The 19,799-nt window shown below is 45.5% G+C and overlaps 1 protein-coding gene across 1 annotated transcript in view; it reads left to right on the top strand.

The window, feature by feature from the left end:
• The window catches only part of cdh11 (cadherin 11, type 2, OB-cadherin (osteoblast)), a 46,777-nt gene extending 27,204 nt beyond the window's left edge, over nt 1-19,573 (top strand). Inside the window, exons 2-12 of the mRNA XM_047041799.1 lie at nt 2,881-3,340; nt 4,216-4,510; nt 5,513-5,632; nt 6,590-6,757; nt 8,758-8,945; nt 11,867-12,120; nt 12,345-12,481; nt 13,264-13,385; nt 13,588-13,705; nt 16,946-17,197; nt 17,756-19,573. Of these exons, the coding sequence (XP_046897755.1) occupies nt 3,089-3,340; nt 4,216-4,510; nt 5,513-5,632; nt 6,590-6,757; nt 8,758-8,945; nt 11,867-12,120; nt 12,345-12,481; nt 13,264-13,385; nt 13,588-13,705; nt 16,946-17,197; nt 17,756-18,252 (2,403 nt within the window). The 5' untranslated portion in view covers nt 2,881-3,088 and the 3' untranslated portion in view covers nt 18,253-19,573. The remainder of the gene's footprint in view (nt 1-2,880; nt 3,341-4,215; nt 4,511-5,512; nt 5,633-6,589; nt 6,758-8,757; nt 8,946-11,866; nt 12,121-12,344; nt 12,482-13,263; nt 13,386-13,587; nt 13,706-16,945; nt 17,198-17,755) is intronic.
• Nucleotides 19,574-19,799: the final 226 nt, after the last annotated feature.

The raw sequence follows: 19,799 nt of genomic DNA, 5'->3' as shown, positions 1-19,799 counted from the left end.
CCCCCCCCCCTCCCCCGCCCTGCTGAATGAAAATATAATTTAAAAGGATATTTCTCTCTGATTTCCAATGAGCGACTGCTGAAATGATGCCTTGCTTAATGACCTGTCTTTCGATGATTGTGATTATTTGTGACAGTTATCTCATGCAAGGATTCTCCACTCAATGAAAGCAGACTGGCTTGGGAGTTCCCCTGTAAAAGAGGGAGGATTGTGGGTATAACACCCCTAATTTGGTAAAGTTAATAATGCGTTTTTTGTCATTGAGAAGCTGGACTGGGAATGCTAGCCTTGTGTGAGAGGCTGCAGAGAACAATATAGAGAGGGGCAGAGATATTTCTATGCTGAATGTCTCTGTATCTTTTGTCTGGATGGTGCCAGCTCATTGGCCGCTATTAAGCTTTACAGGCCAGGAAAAAGAGACCAGGGGCGCTACTTTATTCTCTCTGTCAGATCTGATCATATCTCACACCTCGACTTCTGCTAGTTTGCATAGAGCCCCCTTATTGCACTGTACAATTTAGACCTGTTGGTTCTGAATAGCACAAGTAATTATACCCACTAATCATGTCTGTATGGCCTCTGAGTATCTGTAGCCATCTGACAGTTTGCAGCCAGCATTGACCGTTTTTTTGTAGTGGTTTGATTCAAGAAGATGTCTTTACAGTAACATTCCACTTAGGCCATAGTGCTTAAAGCGATGGCTCGTCGGCTGATTTTCTGCTGTGTCGATTTCCATGTAAGTGCTATTAACACACTGTTCCAGCTTAGTCAGTCTCAGTGTTGCTCCATACAGATGCATCTTGAGTACATAGTCGTCCACCCACCACCACCACCATGCTTTGTGACTCACAGCATTACTGTACCACTGTACAAGAAAATACTGGAGAGGTTGGAGGTGAAGTCTGTCTGCTTAAGCGAACACACTTAATATGAATGGAGGCCAGACACAGACACATTTAGATTGATGCTGAGTACCTGGGACAGGCTCTAGTCTATTTTGACAAGCTGAGGTTAACTTGTTTCTAGTTTTTCAAATGTTTTACCAACTGAACTTGGTATGGAGGAGGTTGGGCTATTCAGGGGTAAGCTGATGTTGTTCAGAACATTGATTTTGTTTTGGTAACACAATCTTCACAACATCCACTTACCTCTTACACCCTTCCCCAATACTGTGCCTTTTTCACAGATTTGTTTTCACCCCAAGAGTATTAGTTAACTTGTAAGTAAAGTCGGTGAATTCTTATAGTGCAATATCAAAGAGAAGTACCCAGAAATCAGTATGTCAGGGAAGGCATTTCATCATCAAACAAATCTAAGCTTTATGTCTATGATGTCTATGAATCAAGGACTGGAATCCCAGCTGCATCTGGCCTTCGACACACATAAATGCGTTTTGGAAATCAAAGTATGGACTCATAAGAAGTACAGGTCCCCAAGCCTGGCAAATAGATAGAAAGGTCAAACCGATTTCCTATTTAATCCATCAATAGGCAGAGCATATATGGACCTATGTAAACTGTCCTCTTATGACCTCTGCACTATTTAGCCGTATTGGGTTGCTGTATGAGCATACATGTTAACGTGGGATGGTACTCCAAACTGGACGTGCCTGGAGATGACTGAGCGATGAGATTGGGATGACAGGGATGCAGCGGGACTTAAACACCATTTTACACACCTGTTAAACGGCCAAGTAATCACATACCCAAATAATAGTTTACATTTTGCCGTTGGTATTACCATCCAACATTTACATCTTTATTGGCCATTTTCATGCCTGCTTGGAAGAAATGGAATCCTTTCCATGCTGCGCATCCCAGAAGTGAGTGCTAACGCTTGCTTGACATTTTGCTGCCCAGTCAATACGTGAGAAAAAGCATGAAATGTCTTCTTTTCCCCGCAAGTGGACTGCCAATTTACAACCTAGACAGTTGGAAGCATGAAGCGCTATCAGCCGTTCATTATGGGCGCTGACAGGAGGGAGGCCCGTTCAGAGTTAGAGCACCCATTCCTCTACTTCACTGCTGGATGCACTTTATTTGGCCCTTATTTATGAGCTCTCACACACAAGCTCAGGATTAGTTTTATTTTTTCTCTCTCAATCCCACCCACCGTCTTCTCTCCCCCCCCTCCCCCCAAGCTGGATGGGTGTTTAGATGGTTTCTGAGGGAGAGAGACGCTAAGACCGAGAGAGAGAGTGAAAGAGCAATATATAGAGATAGAAGACAGGCAGACAGAGAGATGGGCCCTTACCCAGGATGTGTTAAAGCTTAATCGGGGTGGTGGTTTTGGGGGGCTAGTGGAAGCTGAAGGTTGTTAGCGGCTCAGTGGATGAGAAAATCCCCCCAAGGCCTATTTGTTCCCCTGTCTGTCCATGGCCGACCAAGCAGGAAGTGATGAAAGCCAATCACACAACTGCCAGCAACACCTCATCATCTGGTTAATTGTGGGATTTGTACTGTCACATCATTACCAGGTGATCAGACCTGCTAACCTATCTCTCTGGATTGGGCCAGCATTGAAAGGGGATAGGCTGAAGACTTCATCTTGAATTGTAGTCCCGTGGTCCTGTTGAGCTGTTTCTCTATGTTCGTCTGTAATGGACTATCATGACACACTAAATAGGAAGCTCTTTAAATGGAGAACAACCATTGGGTTGAAGTCTAATTTAATAAACTCTAATGAGTTTACAGACCCTGCCAATTAATTAGAACATTATGCAGATGGTCTGAAACAAATTTTCAGTTTGTAGGACTAAGAGTCAAAATTAAACTGAATCAAAACATGTGTCGTGTCATGACATCGTCCTGTTAACGACTCCCCACAATTTTGCTGTTGTTGTCTGGGATTAACAATGTGTCTCTTTTCTGTTGGTTTCAGGAGTTATTTGGAGTGGAAGGAAGAGAGAACAAGAGAAGGAGGTTGTGATGAGTGACAACAGAAACCAAATCATCTGGTGCTGAGGATTTGGGGTCCAAGAACGGACACGTGAGTGAACGAGCAAGCAAAGTAAAGAACCCAGGATCCTCTCCAGGGGACTCCACTTGGAAGAGGAAGAGTGAAGAGTGCCAGTTGGTCAGTCAGCAGGATGTGGGAGGGACAGGGACTGCGGGTGTTCCTGTTGTGCCTGGGCGGGGCGCTGCTGTGCAGCTTCGCCACTGAAGCGAGCTCCGCCCCCCGGGAACGCGAGCACAGCCACAGGCGGAGACTGTCGCTCCACAGACACAGAGAGAGGGGCAAGGAGGGCCAGGTGCTTCACCGCTCCAAGAGAGGCTGGGTGTGGAACCAGTTTTTTGTAATTGAAGAGTACACTGGACCTGACCCCGTACTCGTAGGCAGGGTAAGGACATGTTTTGTTTGCCACTATGTTTGGTTAAGTGAAACTGTTTTCGATACATGCAATGCTATCCCCATTAAGGGATTAGAATTAAAGACAGGTAAATTGATCGTTGACTGATTGATGCTGAAACTATCCCTGTAGGGCCTTTCTCACTACCCTTCTCTCCCAACTTTTGCTAATTCTAAATCCCCCTCTCTCTCCCACTCTCCCCTCTCCCCCTCTCTTTTCCTCTCCTCCCCCCTCTCCCCTCCGCCTATCGTCTCTGCTCTCAGCCTCTCCTCTTCCAGTTTCCCTCTCTTCCTTCTGTCTTCCATTCCTCGATAACTCTATCTTTGTTCTCTTCCAACTCAATTGACCGCTAAGTCCAAAGTCGCAGACTTTTCATTACTACCAGTCCCTCATATATCCTCCATTTGTTACACGAAAGCAATCAGTGACCCTCTTGATTAAATGTTATAAATTGGATTTCCCTTTTAATAACAAAGATTCCTCCCAAAGACACTGACATCAGGGAACAGGGCATTTCACAGGACCACAGAAATTATGATTATCAATAGGGACCAGAACTTGCCTAATTTGTCCAGATTGGCTCATGTTCTTATTATTGGCCTGGAAAAAAACCTGGGTCAAGATGGCCATTTTTATCACACTCTAAAGGTCACCATATGAGTGATGATATTAATCAGCAAACAACCTTTTCTATGCTGCGCATGTTTCCCTCAACAGTATCTCATAAAAAGTGTGCAATATTATAGCACTGCAACCTGCAGGACAGTATATCATATCATCTATCTTCCAATCCAAAATGAGGACAACCTATCAAACCGAATCGATCAATGAACACGTGAATCACCTTTGTGTCCTTGTGCTTCCAGCTCCACTCGGACGTGGACTCGGGGAAAGGCAACATCAAATACATCCTCTCAGGCGAAGGAGCAGGCACCATTTTTGTCATCGATGACAAGACAGGCAACATTCACGCCACCAAGACCCTGGATCGGGAAGAGCAAGCCCAGTACACTCTGACGGCCCAGGCTGTGGATCGCGACACCAACAAGCCCCTGGAGCCCCCCTCCGAGTTCATCGTCAAGGTCCAGGACATCAACGACAACCCCCCAGAGTTCCTCCACGGACCCTACTACGCCAGGGTGCCTGAGATGTCGAACGTCGGTGAGTGCAGGGCAGGAAAGGGCTGGGTTCGCTATGCCGTCTGATGTTTAGCATCAGTTAGCTAAGTGTCCGTATCTTTCCAAGCCCGTCCTCATCTGTGAATTGGTTCCTCGGTGGAACTGATCAATGACCACAGCGACCCTGAATGATGAAAACCCTCATTTCCTCTCGCCAGCAATAGTAAAGTTGAAGCTATTGATTTCCATTCGAATTAGTCATTGCTGTTCTCTTCAGTACTTCAGAAGAGTCATATTTTTGAGTGATCATGGGAACTGCTCATGCTATTGATTGAGGTAAAGTGTGAGCTTGTTCCCCATGAATTATTCAAAATGACAGATATCTGACTCTCAGGAGTCTAGGCGGAAGTGTTGCTGTCTTGCTAATGCTACTTCTGTTGTTGTTGCTTTACTTCTTTTTTTTTTGCGTTGCCGAATGTGTGTGTGTGTGTGTGTCTGTGTGTGTGTTGTATGTGTGGTTGTTTGTTTACTTGTGTGTGTGTCTTTTTTTGAGTGTTGTGCAACACTGTAATACATCATCCTTAATGCTGCCCAGACAGTGACGATCTGTTATCCTGAGATTTCACCGACTGACAGCCTGAATAGTGCTTCTGCCTAGATACTAGTCCAGACTGGACCCTAATGCACTCAGAGACCATGGCCCACGAGGCCTGGTTCCTCTGTGACAGTGTGGTGAACTAGCTAGGCTTTCTCTAATTTGCATACATAGTTGGGTTATCTGCAGGTTGCTTCAGGAAGATGACCTTAACTGAACATGCTACTCATTATGAATTGAAGGTTAGACTAGAAAAATACTCAGAGCAGAATATAGCTACTGTAGACACTGCTGGACTATAGGATCAGTTCAAACTAAAAGTCAATATAAAATACGATATAAAAAATATTTTGGAGAACTGGTATTGCTAAATCTGAATGTGGAATCTTGAGATCTCTTGTCACATCTTGTCTCGGCATCTGGCTCATGTCTCTCTTCCTCCTCCCCCAGGTACGTCTGTGATGCAGGTGACAGCCACAGACGCCGATGACCCCACCTATGGCAACAGTGCCAGGCTGGTGTACAGCATCCTTCAGGGGCAGCCCTACTTCTCAGTGGAACCTCAGACCGGTAAGTGACACGAGAATAGGACTAATCAATAACCACGTATCTCGGTCTATCTACCCACGGTGGCCTTCCCTGTGTTCTGGGCTGCAGTGCTGCTAGGGAGGTTTAGTGTGGGCCAGCCCTGCAGTGCCATGGCATATGTCCAAGGCAGAGTCTGTGTGTACCTGGCCTCTGCCAAGCAGACGTGACTCACCGCCAGATCAGAGGCAATATCCTGGTTCAACACAGTGCATCATGGGAACCCGAGCATCGACAGCCAAAGAGAAAACAGAGAGAACGGGAGGAGAGAGATTGAGAGACTCAGTAGGAGAGAGAGAAAATCCTAACCAAAGCTGGATATTTGACTGGATCCTGTCCAATGCTTACATTTCTAATTTGTTTTGAGCTTATCTGCGTTTCATGCACAAGCGCAGCTAAATATCACAGGAGAACCACTCTCCTTGTCATATTCTCATGCGATGCTAACACTGCCAGTTAGCTTTCAGAAAAAGAGGGGTGGGAATCAAGGATTCAAAACGAGAAGGAGAGAGGGAGCAGAGAACAAGCACTTCACATGTTCACAAGCTTGGATGTTTTTTTTTCTGATCAGTGCTAGCTTGGTGTTAGCATGCCACCCCCCTCCCCCGGACTCCCCTCTCTCTAAATGTGGTTAATTAGCTGGTGCGTTGATGGACAGCGACATGGCATCTGTCACTGTGGGTTTCCACATGGGCTTGATGTCCCCTCATGCCTTGCTTCCCCCTCTGGGCGTGTATGTTGGCCTGAAAATGTTAATAACGGCACGAATTTATGTAATTTCAAGTTTATCTGTTCATCAATGGACAATGTCGTAACAGTATAATTTTTTTCTCTCACTAGTAATAGATGGCTCAGGACGTATACAAAGGAAACCCAGTCTGTTTGTATACATTAGGGACATCTTGTGATGTTTCCTGTAATGGATGGCTTTTTTTCCTGCAGGTATAATCAGAACTGCTCTGCCTAACATGGACCGCGAGGCACGTCAGGAGTACGATGTGGTCATCCAGGCCAAAGACATGGGGGGTCACATGGGGGGACTGTCAGGGACCACCGAGGTCAAAATCACCCTGACAGATGTGAACGATAACCCACCCAAGTTCCCCCAAAGTGAGTCAGTCTTCCTGCCTTCTCCCTCTTTTACTTACTCTCTGTTGTCTCTTCCTTACATGTCAGGTTTGATGGCATGGCCCCCCTTACTCCCTCTCGCTTCTTTTTTTTTTCTCTCTCTCTCTATCTCTCTCTCCCTCTCTCCCTCTCTCTCGCTCTCTCGCTTTATCTTTGACTTTCACCACCTCTGTCTGTCCTTCTCTTTCTTCTCAATCTGTACCTTCAACCGTGAGCGTGGGCTTGCGTCAGCGTGTGTGTGCTGTGTTCTTCCTGAGGGGACAGCTCTGCTTTTAGCTAGTCTAGCACCCCTCCCCCCACCCCACCCCACCAGCCACCCCGACTCCTGCAGCCCCCAGCGCCGCAACAACATTGACTTGTCAAATAGGCGAGGCAGATTCTCCCTGGAGACCATGTCAAATTATGCTTAAACAGGAGGTAGAAACTAAATTAAAGCAGTAAAATCGTGTAATAATTAAGTTAGAGATATATATCTGTATATATATCTACATAGATATATATATATATATATATATATATATATATATTATATCATATACATTTACGGATATATTAAATCTTAATTTTTAAACGATTTTACTGCACTCGTGGGAGATCTAGTGACAGCCAATCTTGTGAGCGATAAAAAGTTGTGAAATATTTACAGTGTTTGTGTCGGTATTTGAGAGCGGGAAAGAGGGAGAGAGGGGAAGAGAAGGAAAGAGAGTGAGAGAGAGAGAGATGGTGTAGGAATCAGAGGCAGAGTTGTGCAGCTCTAAACAGCAAGCTAAGCACATAGATTTTATCCTTATCGTGTAGTGGAAATGGCCCACATCAATTCTCCCCGTTTCTCCTAGTGTGTGGAGGCGAGGAAAGGCAAAGGCCTTATCCCTCAGAGCCCCATGCAGTTTTTTTTTTTTTTTCCTGCTTTCAGCAGAAAGCCTTCTGGCTGCAGTTCAGCAGCCCTGGTGCACTGGTGCACTTGGAGGGGAAATAGGACATTCAAGTATTAGAAGTAGACTATAGTCATTGGTCGAGTAAGGGTCATCTGAGATACTTTGCCTTCAACTTTGTTTCATTCCGATAGCACATTGAAGTACTCAAGTAAGGAGGAGTATGAATGAGGACATTTTTCATTTCATAATACCATCATCTTTTTGAAGTGACATCCTTCCCACTTGTATAGGACCTTGAACATAAACCTGGTCATAGACTCAGACTCAGGGAAGATGTGTATTTTCACCGATACGGTGGTGTACACTATATTGTGGAGTCTGATGAAATTACCAGCTCTTTTACAAGGTTAGCTCTCTGTTAGAGGCCTCATTTCCCTGTCAGGTTGTATTTTTAATTCAGTTGAAGCTTTTGGCCCTTAATACTTCAAATTAAGAGCAGACTGGTAGGACACCATATGCACTGCAAGCGCTTTGCTTCAACCACAGGCAGGTGTCAGCACCCCTGCAGCCACAATCATGCAAGCATGGTTGCATGCACACACCCACACAATAATTGATACACCCACACATACTCTCACATACAGTACATATTGACACACACAGGCGCACATTCAGTAAACAGGCAACTACAAACGCATTCAGGTTCACGCTGTAGAAGTGAAGGCCCACAGGTGCTCGCTCCTCACAGGAACTGTTCCAAAGATTTCTCTGCAAGAGAGTATTATTATACCATTCTTTATAAATCAAGACTTTCAGGACGTGGGCATACCATCTTTAACACTGAATAAACCAGTTGAGCTTTGTCAAGCCGTAGGATATGTAATATGGGAAGTTGTGTTCTCCACAAACGGTATCCTAAACCTAAAAAACCTCATGTTTTCATGGAGGATGTTGTTGTCCAGTGATGCTGGCCCCTCCTCTCTCAAACCCCCCCCCCCCCCCCCCCCCCCCCCCCCCCCTTTAATTCAGCCCCACAGTTTATTACCAGTAATACTTACCCGGATTGGATTAAGGCTGACTAACGATAAGTGAATCTTTTTTCCTCAGGCGTGTACACCATGTCTGTGTCCGAGGACAAGGTCCCAGGGGAGGAGGTGGGCCGTCTGAAAGCCAAGGACCCCGACCTGGGGGAGAACGGCCTGGTGACGTACCGCCTGGTGGAGGGCGACGGCATGAGCGTGTTCGAGATCTCCACTGATTCTCAGAGCCGCGACGGAGTGATTAAGCTGAAAAAGGTGAGGGAGGGAGGGAGGGAGGGAGGGAGAGGCTGTGTGGGAGAAGGTGTGTGGACGAGGTCATCTGCCTTCAAGTTCCTTCCTGCCGTCACGGTGTAGGCGCTGTCTGAGGCGTGCTACATTACTGGGAGGGGAAGCTCACCCAGTGTGGTTCTTTTGGATGTGAGGTTCACTGGAACACAGGCATGTGTTTGATTGTGGAAGGGGATTGCGGGTGTATCACGTGTGCAGAAGCGCATGTAATCACTGAAAGACAGTGGAAGGAATAACATAATAACTAGACAGATGTGTATGTGTGTGTGTGTGCGACTGCAGCCGAGTAATAGAGTGAGAGAGAGACAGATAAAGTGGAATGGTGGAGAGAAGAGAAAGAAGAGGCTAGGAGAGGAGAAAAGAAGAGGAGAGGAGGATAAAGGAGAGGAGTAAGGAAGAGAGGAGAGGAGTGAAGGGAAGAGGATAGATGGAGAGTGATTTTTCACTGTTCCGCTCTGTGATTGCGATGACACTGCCTCAGTTTCTTATTATGTTTCGGATGAGCATTGACTTTCATGGCTGGGTCTCTGGGCAAGGGAGCTCATCACTGCACTGTGACTGTGGGCCAGCTTCTAGTGGCCCTGCTCTGCTCTCTCTCTCTCTCTCTCTCTCTCTCTCTCTCTCTCTCTCTCTCTCTCTGCTCACGTATTCAAGCTGTTCTGCTCTGGCTGGCTGTGTTCCAGGCCTGAGATTCTGCCTACATTCACTGACCTAGGGAGGTCAACCTTGCACAGTAGTACACTCTGCCACCTCTGGGGGCTCTCTGCCATCATGATGGCTAGACCACGAGCTGCTTGACAGTCTGCCACAGCTGCAATGTATCACTATTCATTTAAGATGGATAATTTGGACGTCACACCTCACTGTGTGTGTGTTTATGTGTGTGTGTGTGTGTGTGTGTGGGTGTGTGTGTGTGTAATTTTTCAGTGTGTGTATTTTCTGTGTGCGTGTGTGGGTGTTATCACGGGTAAGGGTAGTTACTTGGATAATGTGCTGCCCAATGAATCATGACCGAGGATTATGCCAGGTAAGCCAGAACAGCGGCCATTGAAATGCGTCAAATGTCCGTGTAAACATCGTCCTCCCTGGTCTCGCGTATCCACAGGGATCAGGCAGGCGGCTGAGCTCATCTCACAACTCATTTCCATAACAGAGCCACAACAATCACAATAAGTGTTACCATCGCAGGGTAATGGAAACCGTGGCTTGGGAAAGGTGAAGAATTGAATCAGAGGGAAATTATAGTTTGACGCAAGGGTGAGAGCGCGGGGGTGATTAAAGTGTGTCTGTGTGTGTATACGGGGGGCGGGGGGGGGTAATTGTTCTCAGTGTTCGGTGCTGTCAAACACCAGCACCCCACATGAGCCTCTCCCATCTGATGGGAAGCCCGTGTGAGAAGGCTGAATGGGTAGGGGGTGGGGGGGCAGGTGGTGGAGGGAGGGAGGGAGAAAGACAGACAATAGAACTTGCCGGCAACAATCAGTTTGATGCAACACTGCTCCACTCAATAACATAATGCCTGCCTGATACACCTCTTGGGAAATCATCACCTTTGGCTCTTCAAAGCATGTTCAAAATTAAAGTCGAAATTACTGACGGAATAGCCGGGGTTTTAATCAACTATTCTGTTTCAACTGCAGGCTCACGGTGCATGCTGAATATTAAGGAGAGGCCCAGCATTATTGTGAATATTATCTACCACTGATTAGTTTCAGCTAGCAAATGATTAAGTGCCAAAAAAGAAAGGGGTGTGAGAGAGAGAGAAAGAGAGAGAGAGTTTGGACGAAAAAGGAGAGAAAAGGGGGAAACACGTGATAGGGATAAGGAAGACAAAGCGAGGCAGAAGGGGAGAGAGAGAGAGAGAGAGAGAGAGAGAGAGAGAGAGAGAGAGAGAGAGAGAGAGAGAGAGAGAGAGAGAGAGAGAGAGAGAAGGTGTAGGGGGAAGGAGGGAGGTTGTCAGGAGACAGTAGGATCCAACCTGTGAGAGGAAAGAACTGGGTCATGCTTGTTTCCACTGTTGGCAGCTTAATTAAAGTAATGCTGAACAGAAAACTGAAGGGAGAAAAACAGACGTAGGAAAGCAACTGGAAATCAATCGCAAGACAGACAGCTTGCTTGTGTGTGTGTACATTGCTCTGCATGTGCTAGGACGTCGGTGTATGCTATGCAGGTACTGCGTGTGTGTTTGTGATATTGCATGTCAGTGTAGTAGGTCCTTCAAGTCACAAAGTGTTCAAACCCTTTTGGTCGCGATGACGACTGGAGTCTGAGGCGTAGTCGTCCAGAAGAAAGACAGATGGAGAGGATAGGAGGGGCGGGGCCAGGAGGGCCAGGGTCAGAGATGACATTGGTCCCCTCTGGACCCTCTGGCCGGGTCAGGACTGCGTGTGTGTCCACTGCATGTGGCAATATTGTCTTTCAGGTTAAATGTGTGATTTCGGTACAACTGAATACACTTGTGATGGCTAGGAGGATGAATGGAAGGAGTTAATAAAGGATGTTCTGAGAAGAACTCACCTAAACAAGCCTTGGTGGCATGTCCTTCTTCCATTGACCGTGCACAGGGTGTTCTGTATGCTGTCGCAACAGCGCCCTCTAGCATCTCATTGTTATACAGGCAAACAGGCTTTGTGATGCAACAGCACAGAGGGGAGGAAAATGTTTTATGATCCGAAATCCAATTTTCTTGCTATGAGTTAATGTTGTACACCAACTAATTAAACGGGTTCTCAACCCCACTGTCTTGATTTGGCAAGTCAGTATTCATTCATGCATTTATGTAGAGGATGGTCATCCATTGAATTGCTCATTTCCCAATCAATACCCCTGGTGGATGTGTAACCCCCCCCTCCTCCCACACCTTCTTCTTGCTCTCTCTTCCTTGGCAGCCGGTGGACTTTGAATCAAAGAGGGCATACACACTGAGAGTGGAGGCGTCCAACACACACCTGGACCCTCGCTTCATAGCCTGGGGTCCCTACAAGGACAGCGCGACCGTAAAGGTCATGGTGGAAGATGCAGATGAGCCTCCCGTGTTCATGGTGCCCAACTACAGCTTTGAGGTGGAGGAGAACGCGCCGGAAGGCACTGCGGTGGGCCGCGTGCACGCCAAGGACACGGATGTAGCAAACAACCCGGTCAGGTACGCGAGCCAGCAACAGGAATGCTTTTTTGTCAATCAGATGCAGATCAAATCAACCGTATTTCTGTGTAAATATATTTGGCAGGACAAAAACAAATTAACGATTAACTCTGATTGCTCCAAAATGCTTTGGTGTACAGCTCAGGCAATGCTTTGACAAGCTACTCAATATTTAAATCAATCATTGAATTAATAAGGCCATTTTGTTTTACAATTGTTCACAGATACATGATTCCTCGCTACACAGATGTGGAACAGTTCTTTAGTATCAGTCCGGAAGACGGTTTGATTCGGACCACAAGACCGCTGGACCGGGAGAACCAGGCCTGGCACAACATCTCTGTCAGCGCCACAGAGATTGGTAGGCCTACACCCACTGACCAAACAAACCGACAACATAAAACTAGAGATGGTACACACTCGGTTGACTATCAGCAAACATTAAGAGTAAAACATCAGAGTACGTGTCAGAGTTAGGTTCAGTGGATACTTAGTTTGCACACTCTAGTCATGGTGAGTTGAGCATCTACAAAGCACACATGGGGGACTAACTAAATCAAGCTTTGGTGAAATGAAAGGCCTGGGTTTTGAATAGCTGAGAGGCCAGGGTTGGGCGTCTAGCCACTGTGTCCCAGCCTGGGGCTCCACCCTAGGGTTCTGTGGGCCGGCAGACGCCAGCCTGCCAGATGTTTCCAGAAGCGATGACCACAGAGAGGCCCTCCGAGGAGAAATTACTAGTTCCAAACAGCTTTGAGATTACAGCTATGTCTTTCTTTGTCTAAATGACTCCATAGTTTGTGGGTTTTCAGTTTTAGTCTTTAAGTGTATGTGGACACAGTAACATTCCAGGGCTGTTATGTGAAAATCAATTCATGCATTGAAAACAAAATGAATGTCAGGAAAAGAGATCAAACCGTTCTGTTGTAATATTCATGATGTTTTCTGTGCAGTCAACAGCTCTGGGTTGTTTGGCATTTCAATCACACACTGCTCAACCGCTGTCTCCATTTTGTCTCCTTTTACTTTCCGCCATTTTCAACTGTATACAAGTCATAAACCTCGACGTGTAGGCGCCAATACTCTTAAAAAGGCTAATGTGTTTGTTTCTTTATGGTCATTTTTTATGTTTGTTGGCTTGCCCAGGCGGACATCACCAAGATACCAAAGTCCGTGTCAACATCAAAGTCAAAGACGTAAACGACAACGCCCCTGAGTTTGCCACCCAGAACGAGGTCCTGGTGTGTGAGAACGTCACTCCGGGCAAAGTGAGTCTCACCTCGACATCCACATTCACTAGCCTCCAGTGAAACATTTCTCATGACTTTGACAACTCGTATACTTTGATTTTCTATACCATATTAGTGTGCTGCATACGGCAGATGGACCGAGATGTGTGAGTGAGAGAGTAGGAGTTCACATGGTGGCGAGAGTGTCTGTGTAACCAGGTGTGTGTTATCTGCTCTGTAGCTGATTGAGACAGTGAGTGCGGTGGACAAGGACGAGATGGCTCACAGGCAACACTTTCACTTCAGCCTTGCTCCAGAGGCAGTCAACAACCACAACTTCTCCCTCAAAGACAACAGAGGTGGGTGTCCTTCCCCGCTCACATAAACACACACACAAACACACACACACAAAGGCAATCGTTCACCACACCATGTATATCCTATTCGTCAACGGCATAAAAGCACTCATTTCTTTGGAACTTCCATCCCATCTCTGCAAGGGACAGGAGGATGGGAAAAACACACCTGGTGTCAGTACAGTGAAAAGCACTACTTCAGTCAGGGGATCAAATGCCTGCTAGGTTTCAGTCCTAACAGATGCTGGTTTGATCCCATGAGTCTAAAGGAGCCAGGGTATATCACCTGGGTTTCTTCTCCCCACATCAAACCAGTTCTCTTCACTTCAGATCCAGATGGGCTTTTTTTACCCACTTGAGCATGTAATATAATCTAGCAGGTGTCTGTAGACATGATCTGACGTTTCATCTGAGGCTTGCACAAACACACACATACAAATAGACATTCGATACTGTGCACACACGCGCACACACACACCCACATACTCCCGTCGCCTCCTCCCCTATTCATTAGGCCGGTGTGTCTCTTTGGCCTCACAGCCTCTCCGTCTGTGTCGGAGCCCTGCTGGATCAGTTTTCAGGCTGCTGATTTCATTAGCTGCAACTCTTGCTATCCCACGGTGCAATTAGGTAGAGGGTGAGGGGAAGTAGAATGAGATGACACTGCAGCAGAGACCGAACGAGAGAGAGAGAGAGCGAGAGAGAGAGAGAGAGAGAGAGAGAGAGAGAGAGAGAGAGAGAGAGAGAGAGAGGAAAGGGGAGAGTTCCTCCACTCTCCTCTGGCAGCCTCTGGGGCCTCCGGGCGGATGAGGAGATGTCTCTCCATCTGTCCAGCGACCACTCTCTATCCCAAACACACACTCACACACTGATGCTCACTCTGGCAGTGGGTCCGCTGGCTGGTTGGGAAGCACCTGTTATATATATATATATATATATATATATATATATATATATATATATATATATATATATATATATATATATATATATATATATACTGTAATGGGATGGTGTGATGTCAAGTGAGCGAGCAGGTTCAATAAATACGGTACCTGTTACCTGTCATGTAGTTGCGTTATAGGTCTGGACAGAGAGCTGTAGAATGCCTCTCTGGGTTCAGAGTTCACTTGAGGTTCCATAAGGTTGTGGCTGGTGGAGAGGAGGAATTTGCCTCGTTCCTGACAGAGCAGACACACCTTCCAGGGATGAGATCCATGTGCTGTCTATCCAGGGAAATTATCCTGAGGTATCTCTCTGTCTGGAGCCCCTTCTCCTTCCCTCCATCATACCAACATCCTTTGTCCTAGACCCTCAGAGGGAGGGTAACCATGTCCACTGGACGGCCATCATCCATCAGGCTTGTTGACAGACTCTCTTAATAGCGCGTCTTCATAAGCAAGGCTCTCTCTGGGTTGAAACATGCTCTGATTAGAGCCGCATATTTCCGGGACATTTGAGGACAACGTCGTCACGGTGTGAATCGCAATTCCAGAGACATGTTACTGGCATCAGTTGTTCTGCAGTGTCATAGCACTCAACGTTGTTACTCTGCTGTAATGATGCATCACACACTCACATCAGCAAGTGCTGGTCTCTGTCTTGGCTGTCATCACTAGGACTGTCTGCCTCATCAGCGTTAGGCATACTGAACAGGGGAATACAAATTAGTTAATTGCTGTTTTATTTATATATATATACATATATATATATATATATATATATATATATATATATATATGTATACATATTATTATTTTTTATGTTGAGTAGAGAGCGTTTGAGAAATTGGGAGGCGTTGAGAAAGGGCAAAGAGGTCCATTTGATCAACTCTAATGAGGGAAACAAGCTTGTTAGAGTCCTGTTGTTTAGAAGCTCCAGAGTTAGGACTTTGAATCACGTCTGTCTCCCAGGAAGCTTTCAGGTGAACATTGTAGCTTAAACAGGAGCACAGGCATCTTCTACTGTTTTGGGAATGCTCCTTTGTGTGCCTACGATCATTATTTTTTGGTGAGACACACACTTCTGGATATGGCTCTGAAACAGTGAGATCTGGCATGTTATACTGGGAGGCAGTTGTAACATTCTGAACATTCTGACGGGCATTCTGATGGGACGAATGTGGGTAAAACTCATTAGCATATACTTGCTAGAGAGGATACACAAACTACATAGCATTGTCATGTTAACGCCATGTAAACAACAAAACCGCACCTGTAAAGATCTCATAAAGAAACGACACAGTTTAAGACATAACGGCTACAGACAGTGTATAGCTTCAGCCGGTAGCCACAACAGCAATCCTTTTGCTGGGCGATGATAACCCCCTGGTCGAGAATGATGTAGAAAGTGTAATAGATTGGCAGGATTGATAGGAGTATATCCAGGAGTTTCATTTGGCGCATGCAGCATACAGTAGTTGGGCTATTAGGAGACCTCAGGTGTCTGGAGAGAGAAGGAGAGAGAGTGCAATGCTGGGGTAAGTGCCAGAGGTAAAGCAAGGAGGAGGAGGGCTTTTTGGGGGGGGTGGAAATGAGTAAGTCACAGGCACATAAATGAACTCACTCCATCTCCGGCCCTGACTGCGACCTTGTACCTTGTACCAGAGTCAGGGGAGGGAGAAATGGAAGGGGGGAGAGAGAAGGCGAGAAGATAAGCAAAGAGTTAGTCAGAGAGAGAGAGAGAGAGAGAGAGAGAGAGAGAGAGAGAGAGAGAGAGAGAGAAAGAGAGAAAGAGAGAGACAGAGGGAAAAAAAGAGCGGTAAAGCATTGGCATCCCTCCAGTCTCAAATAAAACCAATACAGCTACCTCCACTGGAGCTTTGATTACACTTCCAGAAGCTGATAAATGTTCACAGTATTAAACATGAATTTAATATCGGGAGATTCGCGCCTCATTGCTTTCCTCCAGGGCTATACGTCTGCCTCCTACTGCCTGCTGAACTGCCTGGATAAGTAAAAGTCTTCAGTTAGAAGCAGGCCTGTGTGAAGCACCGTGTACACTGCCAGATAAAAGCCTCCTTTTAGAACAAGAGTTTAGTGTCACGCTCTTCTCTTTGTGTCTCTCTCCTTCTGCCTGCCCTCATCGGAAGGGCACCATGATTCAAATGGAGTGCTTAGGGAAAGTTTGATCATTGGTCAGGTATTTTAGGATGCAAAAAAGGATTTCATGCTAGGATTTCACGCAAGTCATTCACTTTCAACATCTCATTTCATAAGTCCCCACTGTCCTCCATCTTCACAGACAGCACAGCCAGCATATACGTGACCCGAAAGGGGTTCAGCAGGATGACCCAGGACGTGTATTTCCTGCCTATTGAGATCAACGACAATGGCATGCCCCCCTTGAGCAGCACCAACACCCTGACCATCCGCGTGTGCAGCTGTGACAGCAAGGACACCATCCTGTCCTGCAATGTGGAGCCTCACATCCTTCCTGCTGGACTCAGTACAGGAGCTCTCATCGCCATCCTGGCCTGTATCGTCATTCTACTGGGTGAGAGGGACTACTCATGGTTCATTACCCCAATATTACAACTTTATACATTTTGCGTAAGATTTTATGAATTTCTTACCCACCGATGGAAAAAAAAAATTGTGTCTGAAATATTTAGACATTGTCTGACTGAGAAATTAATTAAGGATATTTTCAAAATTCAAAACTGAGAAGCCTTAAACAAGCTTTTATTGAGCATACCCCCGCAAAACAAAACAACAATTTATAAGCCATATGTTCTACACTAATTTATGTTTACCCAATGTTTCCACGTTTCCCAGTGTTGTCACAGAGGAGTTGATTAATTTATGTAATAGAATAATGGTGTTAAGTGTTTGCTTTACACATTTTCGTCACTTAATTAATTAAATATTAACTATATATTTAGCAACTACCTTACCCCTAAGTGGAGAAAAAAGCATTTCTCCTCTGAAGCCTAGAGTTTCTATCCATAGATATGTTTTTATTTTTTATGAATGGGAGGTTCTTAGTTAGATTCCCAGTTTTGAGAATATGTTAGTCTGACTGACACACTTCCGTGTCACTGTCTACCTGCAGCGATCGTGGTCCTGTTTGTAGCGCTGCGACGCCAGAAGAAGGAACCTCTCATTGTGTTTGAGGAAGAGGACATCCGTGAGAACATCATCACCTACGACGACGAGGGAGGTGGCGAAGAGGACACGGAGGCCTTCGACATCGCCACGCTCCAGAACCCTGACGGCGCTAACGGCTTCCTGCCCCGTAAGGACATCAAGCCAGAGTTGCAGTTTCCCATGAGGCCCGGCAGCCGTCCCATGGCCAACAGTGTGGATGTGGACGACTTCATCAAGACACGCATCGCGGATGCCGACTGCGACCCGACCGCCCCGCCCTACGACTCCATCCAGATCTATGGCTATGAGGGGCGGGGTTCCATCGCCGGGTCGCTAAGTTCCCTGGAAACAGTGACCACGGATTCAGACCTGGACTATGACTACCTCCAGAGCTGGGGCCCGCGCTTCAAGAAGTTGGCCGACCTCTACGGCACCAAAGACTCTGCCGACGACAATTCTTAACAAAAGACCTCCTCCCCCTCCCGACCCTTGTTTCCAAGCCAACTCTTTCTCTCCTCCCTCTCTTTTGAGCGCCATCTCTCTATTTCACTCTCCACTGACTGATGTGTGGCGCTTTAAGTTTACTATAAGTATACAACAAGTTCTTCTATTTATAGTAAACTTTGTTGTAAGTATGTGTGAAGTATACTTACAGTATACTATATACCTGATTTTAGGTCTGCGAAATGGTACTGAGAGAGAAAGTGAGGGGTATATATAAAAAAATACATAAAAAAATACAAATGGACACTTTTGTGGGATGTACTGGTGCAAGTATGTATGTGTGCGTGTGTGCGTGGGTGTGTGTGTGTGAGGAGAATTAACACATGCATAATGTTTGTGGTGATGGATCAAATAACACTTGGTATTACACTTTAGTTGTCATGTATAGGTTACAATAGGATTGATGGGGTTTGGGAAGTCCTTCACAGAGAGATGGAATTGTTCATACTGTGAATGAGCTCACTCACAAGAGGACTTGTTGGTTGCCTTATATGTAAAAAAAAAAAAAACATACTTAAGAGAACAACAACCGACTGAGACTGGCTCCTGTAGCACCTCCGTCTTAGAAACAGAGTATCTTTGGTAAATAGATATTCTCTTTTTTACTCCCTGAGGAAGATGGATTGGACAAGAAAAGAGGCAGCATTTAGGTTTTTTTTCACAAATCTGAAGAGAGCGAGGAAATCCCCTCTTCTTGCCCAATTTCACCAATGATCAATCACAATGAGAAACCTGTGAGCTCAAAAAAACGCCTTAAACGGACACTCTTGCAACGCAGTGCATTTTTGTAACTTGGAAAATATATCCTAAAGCAAGCTAAAGTCCATATAACGTCTGTACAGTACAATGTGCAAATATGTCTCTTGAGGATCAAACCTGCGCCTATAGGTTCTTGTAAAATTTCCTTTTTTTATTAGTATTATTATTATTATTATTATTATTGATTTTTGTTTCTCCTTATTTCTCATTTTATTTTATTTTGGCTTATGTTATTCTCCCTTGTTGAGAAAAATAGCAATCTGTCTTGTCGCAGTGAATGACGCCTAATTTCTATGTGGATTTTATGGTACCTATTTGTACAATTTTAAAAGTTCTTATTTTAGTATACATGCAGATATCAGTATTTCAACCTGTAAGAAAATGTTACAGCATCACACTTATATTTTATGAACATTGTATTGTTGCTTTATTATGTGCTTCAATCTAGGAAGCGACAAACTTTGAAATAAATGCTCTTTTTATAAAATGATTGATGGTGTTAATAAATCTGTAGTGAGAACTTTCCTGTAGTGATATCTAGTTGACCATGCTGTTAAAGAGTGTGTTCTAGATGCCACAAACCAAGAACAGATCTGAGGACCACAGTAGGTTACTTTGGTGTTGAATACTATAATAATCTACAAATAAGATGATCTACACTCAACAAAGACAAGCCATCTCATCAGATTTGCCCAGACAAAACAGATTAGTACAATGTTTTATGATGAAATCACACAAACACACAG

This window comes from Hypomesus transpacificus, chromosome 19 (genome assembly GCF_021917145.1).
Source record: "Hypomesus transpacificus isolate Combined female chromosome 19, fHypTra1, whole genome shotgun sequence".
Taxonomy (NCBI): Eukaryota; Metazoa; Chordata; class Actinopteri; order Osmeriformes; family Osmeridae; genus Hypomesus; species Hypomesus transpacificus.
Note: the sequence above shows the minus strand (reverse complement) of the source record. Positions and strands in the feature narration are given on the sequence as shown.